At 41.7% G+C, this 12,035-nt stretch overlaps 1 protein-coding gene across 2 annotated transcripts in view; it reads left to right on the top strand.

The window, feature by feature from the left end:
- The window catches only part of Oma1 (OMA1 zinc metallopeptidase), a 67,144-nt gene extending 58,376 nt beyond the window's left edge, over positions 1-8,768 (top strand). For both annotated transcript variants that reach the window (XM_050136232.1, XM_050136233.1), the window contains exon 9: positions 8,309-8,768. In XM_050136232.1, the coding sequence (XP_049992189.1) occupies positions 8,309-8,521 (213 nt within the window). In that variant the 3' untranslated portion in view covers positions 8,522-8,768. The remainder of the gene's footprint in view (positions 1-8,308) is intronic.
- The last annotated feature ends 3,267 nt before the right edge of the window (positions 8,769-12,035 follow it).

Genomic DNA, 12,035 nt, shown 5'->3' with positions numbered 1-12,035 from the left:
CATCCTCACCCTCATCCTCACCCTCATCTACCTCCACCCTCATCCACCCTCACCCTCATCCACCTCCACCCTCATCCACCCTCACCCTCATCCTCACCCTCATCCACCCTCACCCTCATCCTCATCAAGCCCAGTCTCTAGTGAAGGAGTTGGACAGCAGGGGAGATGTGAGAGGTGAGGCTGTTGGAGTCTCTCTTTGTAAAGACTCTAGTCCTGTTGGGTAAGGATCTCGTACTTATTAGCCTAATTTATCCTTAATTACTTTCTTGTAGCCTCTGTTCCCAAATATGTACATATTGGGGGCTAAGACGTTGAAATATGAGTTTCTGGGAAAACAACTGATTCTTGGGTGGGCGGCTAATACGTGAGCAGAGGTGAAAGGGTTGTTGGAAAAGCAGTGGAAATGGAGTAGCTAGGGTTGGAGAAATGGTTCAGTGGGTCAGCTGTTGGCCATGGAAGAATGAAACTGCGAGTTTGGACCTCCAGAACCTGTGTAAAGCTGAGCATAGTCTGCAGTCCCAGCACTGCTCCAGTGATTTGGAGGCAGAGACAGGAGAATCCCCAGAAACTCAGGCCAGCTATTCTGGTGTACTCAGCACTGAACGAGAAGAGGCCCTTTTTAAATAAGGTGAGGATCTACACTGGGAATGCCCTTTGTCTTCCAGACAGATCCCTCTGTCTGCATTCATGAACACACACGTACACACACATACACGTGCACACATGCACACACACATGCTCATTGGTTTAACAAACAAAGTAAAGTATGATGGCTAGAGTAAGTGGTCCCAGTGAGGTCTCCGAATTTGCTCCAAGGTAAGATCTTAATGGAGGGCCCTGAACAGAGACTGGAGACATGATGTCCTGACTTGTCCACTCGCTTTATTCTGGAGGAATTTGACATCATATTGTTCAGAGAACAAACTATTCCCTTCCTTGTTTTGTTTGGTTTTTGATCTAGGATCTCTCTGTGTAGTCCTGGGTATCTTGGAACTCGCTATGTAGATCAGGCTGGCCTCAAACTCAGAGATCCACCTTCCTCCCTCCCCAGTGCTGGCGTTAAAGGCGAGTGGCACCACACTGGCTTCTTATTTTGTTTTTGAGTCAAGATAGCACCATCAAATTGAGGGGAAAAATGCACTTACTATTTTTTTAGTGTGAATTCGGGGGGGGGGGAACAACATGTATAAATGCTTAGTTAATCATGTTAATATCCACTAGTATATGAAAGTGATAAATATAGGTTTGTAGTAATAATATTATTTGTTGTTGGTTAGCTGATATGATATAATTTTATTTACTTGAAATAATCAGTTAGATTTAGGAAACATATTCCACATATTTTGGTTACCATAACAACTTGGGTGAAAAACTGCAGAACAGATGTTATGTCAACCTGTTGATGTTTCATAGCTTGAGCTTCAGAATTACAGTTACGCCATTTAGACTTTGAGTTTATGTACATCATAATTTGTCCTTGAAAGAAATACCTTATTTAAGTATAAAATATGAATCAGTGTGAATAACAGAAATTTTGTTGAAAGGTTTATTTTAAAATCAAATCTTTCGGGTTGGTTTTCTCTGTGTTCCTGCTGGTTTTCTTTCTCGCTGCCATCGCTCTTCATGAGGGTGACGGGGTGGGCAATCATAGAAGAACTAGAAAATATTTAATTTGGAATCGCTGTTAAGGTTATATAATTATAATCATAATTTGAATAGGATTTGTTTCTAAGTATTTTAATTGTAAACAACATTTCATCTCTAGGCACGAGAATCACTTGGTAGCAGGCTGTAAATGCATTCATTTTAACCTCATTTTATTTTTAATCCTTTAAACTTTCAGGCAGCTGGGAATTTGAACTCATGTGTAAATCATTCTTATGCATTTGTAATTGGATAAAACAAATGAATGAATCATTAATATTGTGCATCTGATGAGCAGAGAATATAAGTGTTTAGAATTACCATGAAATGTCATTGCTGGCCATGTGTAAAAACACACACTGCTCACCTTGCTGAATCTCATTTGGTCTGACGTGGAGAGTGTTGAGGAAGCAAGCAGCAGCTACTGTAATTGAATCGGCCTCTGAATCCTAAGAAGCCAGGAAGCCCGGCACTAACGTTGTCTAGAACCTTAAGAAACAACATTATGGCTAAGTGAATGGACTGTTAGAAAAAATTACTTTGAAGGCTAAGACAAGGAGTAATGGTGTGTGTTTAAAATGGAGGTGGCCCCCGAAATATCTTGTGCTCTGTTTCCAGTGGGCTCTTTTAATCTAATCACAAAGCCATTCTGGCATTATTTTTTCTCCTTTCACTTAGTTACCATTTATATGTCACGTATAAATAATTTCTGTCTCACTTGATGTGTAGTATGTAGAAAGATCCCAGTGTATGCCAGCAGCTGGTTTGTACTTCAGTTGTTACTGGAAATAAATGTAGCCAGAACCTTTAAAAACAAAATACTTGTGCGCTCATTGCTCATGCCTTTTTAACCTTTTGAAATGTTTTTATGGGATATAACAAGATGCATGATGTTTGTACACATCGTGGAGTGTCAGGTCAAGCTAACAAGCAGATCCGTCACCTCACAGCTTTGGAGGGTGACAGCTCATGTCCACATCGTGGCCGTGTATACTGTTACTGGTTGTGCTGTCTGAGTACACAGTGGTACTCAGAACTTCCTCCTTTCATCCCACTGAAATGTGCCTGACCAGCATCTCCCCATCTCTTCTCTGCTCTGGTGGTTACCATGCCCTCCGGTTCCCCATGTGAGATCACACTGTGCCCCTCAAATTCATCTGTGTTGGGACAGATAACAAGACTTCCTCTTCTGTGTTTGCTTTGTGTTTGGAGCTTCACTCTGTAGCCGGGGCTGACCTTGAACTTGAGGCAGTTTTCCCAGATCTCCATTCTGAGTACTGGGATTCTAGGCCTATGCTATACTGCCTGGCTAGGATTTCATCATTCTGGTAGGAGGGGTTGGCTAAAGAGTTTTGTTCAGAAACCTTAGCCTTACTTATGATCCCTGAGAGCAATCTACCTATGTCAAAGCAGCCTTTTAGTTTAGTTTATTTACTGGAAGTTCTCAGTTACTTACTTCATAACTTTTGACCGTTTCAAAAATAAGTCAGACTTCAATTTCCATTGTAGTTTGTAAAAATAAATGATTTGAAAGATAAATATTTTGATGTGTAACTGATTTGTATAAACATTTAGTGAACACACCTCAGATTATGTGACTCATGGTAAATAAACCCTAATGTAAGAAGTCTGTGTGAGACGTAAGCACGACAAATCCACGCCTCTGTGTGGTCGTGCGGACCAGGGGCACAGGCTCCGCTAGCCCAGCTGGAGTTCCACTGCGGGAATTGAGCCTGGGTTTTATCTAATCCAGGCGTTGGGAGCTGACGCCAAACGGAGTGGCCATAAATTCTGTGAGTTCATTGGACTGTGCAGGTCCAAAGAAACAGCTGTTTACTCTGGCATTTCTCAAACCTGCAAGGTGTTGTCAGGGTTCAGAAAATGGTTCCCTCCGGCAGACTCGTGTGACCTGACGCCTGTGCCTGTCTTCCTTCTGCCGGTAGACCTCTAAGTCTCAGGGAAGGACCCATCCATCCTTTGTCTCTCCCTTCCCCTCTGCCTCCCTTTCTCCTCCCACTGCTTTTTAGCCATCCTTCAGCCATCCTGGGGCTGATAAATAAGATCATAGTCAACAGAAGCACACTAGTTATAAAACAGCTCTACACATAGGGCAATAAACGGCGGCTTCTTACCAGACATAGTTTGCTTCCATTTCCATAGACACATATAATTTTCATTATTATTAATGTTAAAATAACAGAAATAAGGCAAATATTTGGTGAGGCATTTTAGCCAAATGATATTAGTTAGTAGTAGCTCAGGTTAAAATCAGAAGTAATTAGAATGTGTATATAGACATGAAGCCTGGTTTCAAAAACTGTGTGGTGTTGTGTGTATGTGTATGTTTATGTGGTATTGTGTGTATGTTTGTGTGGTGTTGTGTGTATGTGTATGTTTATGTGGTGTTGTGTGTATGTTTATGCGGTGTTGTGTGTATGCTTATGTGGTGTTGTGTGTATGTTTATATGGTGTTGTGTGTATGTGTATATTTATGCGGTTTTGTGTGTATGTTTATGCAGTGTTGTGTGTATGTGTATGTTTGTGTGGTGTTGTGTGTATGTGTGTGTTTATGCGGTGTTGTGTGTATGTTTATGTGGTGTTGTGTGTATGTGTGTGTTTCTGTATGGGCTGTCATGGTAGACGCAGCTAAGTGTAAGAATGGCAGGAAGCTAGAATGAACCTCCTTAGGCTAGTGTTGGAAAGAAATAAGGTGTCAGTAAGTCAAATAAAATTTATTTTAGAAACCTATATAGTCACAGCAAATTAACCAAGACAAGGGCTCTGAGCCATAATGGGGCTTTACTGTGGCGACTTTGTCCACAAGCGCAGAGAACAATTACTTAGTGGATTATTAATTCTAGCATCAAAATATAAAAAGGGACATCAACTATCTGTCTCATTTTATGAGCACAAATGGTTTTGTTTCAGCAATTTGATTAAAAAGTCTTTTAAAATTTATGAGTTGGGATCATTAATTAGCAAACAAGTCAGTGTATATCACAATTATTTATCACAAGCAACCAAATTGTCCTCACATCCATAAGTGGCGTCTTGAAGGCACATGAGGGCTGAAATGCAGTCCTGACTTTGATTTCTCTCTCCTATTCTTCTGCATCCTGTCCACAAGTCTTTGGACTTCCTCCGGTGTGCATTAGGAATCTCCGTGGACCCTCACCATGGCCACTGCTTAGAACAAGTCACCATCGTCTCCAAGTTCCCGAACCTCTCTCCCTAGTCCATTATTTCCATTAATGGCCTATTTGCAACGTACAGCGAGAACTGTCTTTTACATGTTATTTTCTTGCCTAGAACTTTCTAGAGTTTTCTCATGTAACTTAGAACGAGAATCTACCCTGTTCTAGTTACTTTCTGTTGCTGTGATGAAACATTGTCCAAAACGAGTTTGGGGGCCAAATGGTTTTATTTAGGCTACAGGTCACAGCCATCACTGAAGGAGCCAAGGCAGGAACCTGGCTGGGATCAGGGACTGAAACAGAGGCTTCAGGGGAACGCTGCTTACTGGCTTATTATGGCTCATTCAGCTTGCTTGCTTATATAATCCAGGAATGGTTCTGTCCACAGTGGGCTGGACCTTCCCATGTCAATCATTCGTCAAGAAAGTGCCCCACGTCCACACTTACAGGCTAATTGGATGGATGCCATGCCTCAGTTGAGGTTCCCTCTTCCCAGGTGACTCTAGTTTATGTGATGATGATAAAACTCTCCAGCTCAGTCCCGTAGTCTTCCGGTCACTGCCTGTCTTGCTCCACAGTTTTCCTTGGTTCTAGTTGTTTCATACCAGGCTGGTTTCTTCCTTATGGACCCCTCCCCCCAGTTGTGGATTTCTCTGTTCCAAATGTCACCTTCCCAAAGGGGCTTTTTCTGCTCCCTCAGTATCAAATAGCCTGTTTCCCGTGCAGACGTTCTCCCTTCTCAAACTAGAATGAGCTTATTTCCTGTTGATTGTCTTCTACCACGTGGCCCCTGTTCTCTGTGGTCTCTCCGGTGACTACACGGCTGCTGAGATACCTAGTGAATACTTAAGTGACCTGGGCTATATAACAGTAGAAAACCACAGACAAAAACAGGACATTCTGCAGTAGAAATGAGTAATGCTTTCAATGCGTAGATGATATTAGCTGTAGGAAATCATAGTTATCAGTGACAAAAAGATGCTCACAAGAACTGGGGATGTGGAAATAGCAGTGTGCTTAGGAGTCTTTGCCTCAATTCTGACCAGGTGACCTTACTTAGAGAAAAATCTAACCTTTGCTTTTCTCCATACATTGTTAGGTTAGCAGACCCTTCAAATGTATGTTTTATGAACCCATGTTTCTGTGGTAAGGCCCTGCCATTTTTTCCCCTCACCCGTTTATCTGTGGTAAGGCCCTGCCTCCTTTCTTCACCCATGTGTCTGTGGTAAGACCCTGTCTCCTTTCCCCTCACCCATGTGTCTGTGGTAAGACCCTGTCTCCTTTCCCCTCACCCATGTGTCTGTGGTAAGGCCCTGTCTCCTTTCCCCTCACCCATGTGTCTGTGGTAAGGCCCTGTCTCCTTTCCCCTCACCTATGTGTCTGTGGTAAGACCCTGCCTCCTTTCTTCACCCATGTGTCTGTGGTAAGACCCTGTCTCCTTTCCCCTCACCCATGTGTCTGTGGTAAGACCCTGTCTCCTTTCCCCTCACCCATGTGTCTGTGGTAAGGCCCTGCCTCCTTTCCCCTCCTCACCTCTTGACACTTTCCTAATAAAAAGTGGTTTGCCTTAAGACAGAAGCTTAGATAATGTTTGTAAATTACTGCACAGAGCAAGACTTGTTGATCTCGTGACACTTTGGAATCTTTAAGGTGGCATGCTTTCATGCATACCTTCAGTCTTCCTCAGGATTCTCGGTACTGTATTTTCTAGTTATTAGATTATCTTTCCATTTTCTTATACATTGTAGACTCTTCATAATATTTTTACAGGATTTATTAAAATGATTATTCATAGTTTAAAGTCTAGCCTGCATTTATGAAGTGCGTGTTATATGCAATACATAGATTTAAACAGAAAATAAAGGCAGTGAAAGGCATATTCTAGGTGCACATGGGAAAAATTCTCACTTTTGAAGAAATATCCAGATTTATTTACTATGACAGATTTGAATTTATAAAAGAAAAAAGATGTTAGCACATTGAAGTGTAATAGAATATATAGAAAGAAAGCCAAAAGTCTAGAAAATATTTTATCAATATATTAAGTAAACCTTTCTATTCAAAAGAATTTATATATATATGATATATATTATAATTTTTCTTGAGAAGAAGTAGAATGCAACAGTCCACATGCAAGGAAACAGTAATAGGACATCTTATTAAGAATAGTTTTTCTAGCAGTTAAGGAAAGAGATCAAACATTCCCAAAATGCATATACTTAGTACAAAGGCCATTCAAAGAAGTATGTGGTACAAAATTCATTAGCATAAAAGCATACTAGACAAAAGCAAACATTTCAGCCTTTTTATTTCCAAGCCAACTTTACTTTTTAAGAAAAGGAATAGATTTTTTTTAATATTTGTGAAACTTTACGTATATAAAAGAATTATTCGAGACAAGGTCTCATGTATCCCAGGCCGGCTTCAAACATATTCTGTAGCTGAGGATAACCCTGGAATTCTGATCTTTCTGAGTCTCCCTCCTAAGTGATGCAGTTATAGGCATCCCCTTCCACGCCCACTTTATCCATGGTTCTGTGCATTCTGTAGCTTTGGACACGTGGTGTGGTATACATCCAACCTATAGAATGCAGAGGTTTATTCCTCTCCCCATAAACATCCCATGCCTGTTTGTCTTTCTTTCTCCCTGTCCTCTACAGAGTTAGGTCATTGGGGGGCTGGTCGTGTGCAGTAGCACTCTGAGACTGCCCTCTGTTTGATAGTGACTCTATGCAGCGTATGAAAATGCATGCTTCTGTTGCTGTTCTCTAATGCTCCACTTTTTATTTATTCCCCACTGCAGAGAACTAGATCTAGCTTTCTCTTCAGCCCTGGCAGGCCGCACACATGCACACACATGCTGCTCTCTTCTTTCCCAAATGATTAAATTGTGATTTGGGTTGATTCAAGATTTGGTATTTTCAACTATAAACATCAGTTGCAACCGAGTTACACAGCACGTTATAATTACTCTTCCTTTCCCCACAACATTTTATTCTCCCTAGAGTTAAAAACTGTTGTGAGTTTGATTTTCTGCTCCGTCTCTGTCATTAGCATCTATGCCATCCTGGAAGGTCACAGCTGTGAGCAACTTTGTTGTTGTTGTTTTTCTTCAGTGGGTTCAGTCATGGATGCTCTATTATTTTTCTTGTGTTGAAAACAGTCTCTTATAGGAGCTTCAGAGCCTTGTTAATATGGCGTTGTTCTCAGTATCTGCTAAGGGTGATCAACCTGTTTGCTCTCTCGGGGACTTGTTAGCTCGCCCTGTGGCTGTTGTTACACAGACAATTGCTGCCTTCAAAATGATGGTCACTGGATCAGATTATGGAGAGCGATGACAGACTCACCTGTGGTTCTTCTTCACGTGTTATACTTGAGTTGATGTCTATGTAAACATGCAGACATGTTCTTTTACTTTTGGTTGTCTTGTGCAGACCATGTGAGGAACTGCATTGTATTCTTCCTCGTAGGCTCTCAAACTTCGGGAGGTCTGTAATTGCCCACCCCTCTCTGGCCCAGACCCTCGGCTGCTGTTCCAGCTTACCATGAAGCATTTTCTTGAAGACTCAGAGAAAGAGGACCTCAACATCACTGTTAAGAAACAGAAACCGGATGCTCCCCCCATTCAGAAGCAGGAGCAGATACCACTGACATACATGGTTGAGAAACGAACGACAAGCTGAACTAAAATGTGTGAGACTCGGGGTGTGAAGAAGACAGCGGTCCTCACCATGTTCGTGCCACTCTTAGAAATGATGTTCTCAGCGGACGAGAAATGGATGTTCATGGTCAAGCCATGTATATTACAGATATCGGAATTTTTCTAGATTTGTATCTTTCATGAAGTATCAATGTATTTTAATCTATTTTAAAATACTTACAATGAGGAAAATGTCACAGAATAAATTTATATTATGCATCTTACTGTCATCCATATCTGCTTTAGATTTGGAAGTCGGGCCCCTAGTGGATGCATACTCTGAGTGTAGTAATTATTTTAAAATCTTCCTGCTCAGGCTGCGGCGGGTTTTGGAGTCTGGGTGGCTATGAAATGGGTAACTGGTCGTCTGAAGGTGATGGACTGCACTGGGTGTTGGGGTGTGGGGAGAAAGGAAATAACTCCCAAAGGAAATACCTCCAGATGGATGTTAGACGCCATTCTGTTCAGAGGCACAGGAAGGGCTGCTTGAGGTTCAGGTGACTTAGTAAGCAGTGTAGTAGGGGGAAAGGGGGGGGCGGTCTTCATGCTGTGATGATGTGGGGATTTGGAGGTTGCCAGAGGACACTACTGTCTTCTCCCTGAGGTCAGTATCTAGAGAGGCAGGAGCGAGCGTTGCCTTCATTCTTCTTGCTGGCTGATGGCCAGGTGCTGTGGAAAGACATGGGAGTATGTGCTCTGGGAGCATCCCTGGTGAAGCCAGAAGTTGGTGACCATGTTGTGTGGGAACGGAAGTAGATATTAAAACATGAGTTATCTAGCAGTTTTAGTTACGCTGCCAGGTTGGTCGCCGTAGGCTTTTTTTTTAAAGGAATGGTTTTCTTGAAACACATTGTCTTAGTGAGGGTTTCTGTTGCTGTGAAGAGACATTATGACTACAGCAACTCATATAGAGAAAAACATTTAATTGAGCTGGCAGCCTTCAGTGCTGATGTTCTGTTCATTATCATCATGGAGGAACATGGTGGCATGCAGACAGACGCGGTGCTGGAGAAGTTGCTGCGAGTTCTACATCTTGTAGGCAACAGGAAATGGTCTGAGTGTCACACTGACAGAAGCTTGAGCAAGAGACCTCAAAGTCTGCCCTGATAGTGACACCCTTCCTCCAATAAGACCACACCTCTTAATAGTGCCAACCCTTAGGGGCCATTTCCTTTCAAACCACAGCACATATTAAATGGTGCTTTGCTGGAGAACTGGAAGTAAAAGAAAATTCTTTATATGAGTAACTGCTCTCTAGGAGCTGAGCCCTTAAAAGATCTGTTTTATTTTTCCTTAAGTAAGTGTATGTGTGTGTGTGTATTATATATACACATACATACATACATTCATACATACATACACACACATACATACATACATACATACGCACACAAGTGCATGTGATGACCAAGGAGGCCAGAAAGGGTGTCAGATCCTAGAACTGGGGTTGTAGGTGGTGATGAGCACCTGACATGGGTTCTGAGAACTGAACCTGGGTCCTCTGAAGGGGCAGGAAGTGTTCTTACCTATGGAGGCTTCTCTCTAGCCCCTGAGCAGAGCCCTTTTTATTTTCAATTATTACACAATCATATGAGGCAAGTTTGATTTTCATTTTATGTTTATAAATGGGCTTGGAGAGGCTTAATAATGTGCCCGGTGTCTCCTACCCAGAAGGAACAAAATTATATCTCTGGTTACCAGTTTGTTCATTTGCTCAACTCTCACGTACCAAAGGCAAAGCTTTAAAAGGACAAGGAACAAATTGCATTCTCGATATCTGTTTGCTTCGATATAGGTGAACATTATACACCTCTAAAACCACCGTGTTGTCTGCAGGATGGTTTTCTGAGTCTTCTTAGATCCTTCGGTCAGTCTTCATGAGAAACTCGGGGTAAAGGAGAGTGGCAGAGCAGGTCCCCAACCCCAAAGCTTGTGAAATCTCACTTGGGATGTAACGTGATGCTTAGACAAAATGCCCAGTTGTCATGAAGACAAGTGCCAGCCTATTTGTGGTTTTCTGACCTTATAGTGTTTTGTTTATAGAGGATTTCTTGATCTGCACACGAAACAGCAGTAGCAAGGAGAGTTTCACAGTAGCTGTTAGCCACGTTGCCATTCTTTGTGCTGCTGGTGACTGGAGTTTTGTAAGAGGCACCCCGTAATGTGTAGAGACGTTTGGATAGTGTCACCCACAGGTAAACAGCAAAGCATACCGTTTGACTTTCCTGGAAAGTTCCTGAGAAGACAGTGTACTGAAGTCCCTAGTCTTCTTTTGTCTTCCGTCCCTCTGGCAAAGCTAATCGTATTGTTCAGACTTCTCAGGCATGCCTACAAAGTGTCGCTTGTCAGAAAAAGCACGGGTAAATTAAAGATAGTAGATGCGAAAGTCTTTTAACTGTGGGATCAAACAAAGAAACGTTTGATTTCACCTCTGGATGTTCTGGAGTCTCTTAGCAGTTGATGATAAGATGTATTCAAGTTCTTAAAAGTGTTATGTATTTCCATTGTAAAACTTCTCCTGTTACTGTCGGTGCTTTTCCTGTAAATATAGCATGTTGGGCAGTTAGCTCAGCTGTTGGGATCATGGAAACAATAGATCCAACACACAAACTTAGTTCTCCTACACTCCAGATGTACGTATTTGCCACTATATGTTTAAACCTATAATATGAATGTGCATTATAGGCATTCAGTTAGTATTTTATTTCTCTTATATGATCAAAATAAATCATTTGTTCAAAAGATTATTATTTAAAGGAGAAAGAACTATACGTTGTGAAAATTTTATCTGACACCCATTAAGAACCGGTGGGTCCTAAGACATTTTTGAGCCCTCATTTCTTCATGTGTATAATGAGCACAGCAATACTCAGGTTCTGATGAAACTATTCTACAAGAGATGCACATAAGGCATTCAGCATAGTCGAGAGCTCTGAGCATAAGACAGTTCACACTACTTTTCCTCATACTTACTTTGTACTAAGTGCCATGCTAACGGTGCTGTTGGACTTCACCGCAATCTTGTATAGGGTAGATGAGTATCACCGTCATTTCCATTGTAGATCGAGAAACTGAAGTTTAGAGGGATAATGAAAACTTGTTTGGGTTAATCTATTAAAAGATAATGAACAATTTTTTTCTAGTAAGAACAGACAGATTCAAACTCTACCAAGAAAATGTGTTGTCTTACCTAATAAAACTCCCCAGACGATACTAACTTGGGATATAGTTTAATACAGAGCTTCATAATGTCATCAAAGCACTGGCTCCTTTTCTTCTGTTTTCCCAGCCCTGGCTTCCTTCTGCTTTGATATCTAAACAGCTGCCATCAGCAGCAAGGGCTACATGCCTCATCCATCCAAGTGTGAAGAGTGACTGTCCGTACAGCCATTGGAACACGCTTTCAACACTAACTGCTTCCTGAAGCAGTTACCATGGTAGCAGCTGGGATTATCCTGATTGCCTTGGACCTCATGCATAGCATCCATCAATTTGAC

This window comes from Alexandromys fortis, unplaced genomic scaffold (assembly GCF_014885135.2).
Source record: "Alexandromys fortis isolate MF-2015 unplaced genomic scaffold, M_Fortis_MF-2015_v1.1 scaffold_13, whole genome shotgun sequence".
Taxonomy (NCBI): domain Eukaryota; kingdom Metazoa; phylum Chordata; class Mammalia; order Rodentia; family Cricetidae; genus Alexandromys; species Alexandromys fortis.
The sequence above is the reverse complement of the archived record's forward strand: the minus strand, read 5'-3'. Positions and strand labels throughout refer to the sequence as shown.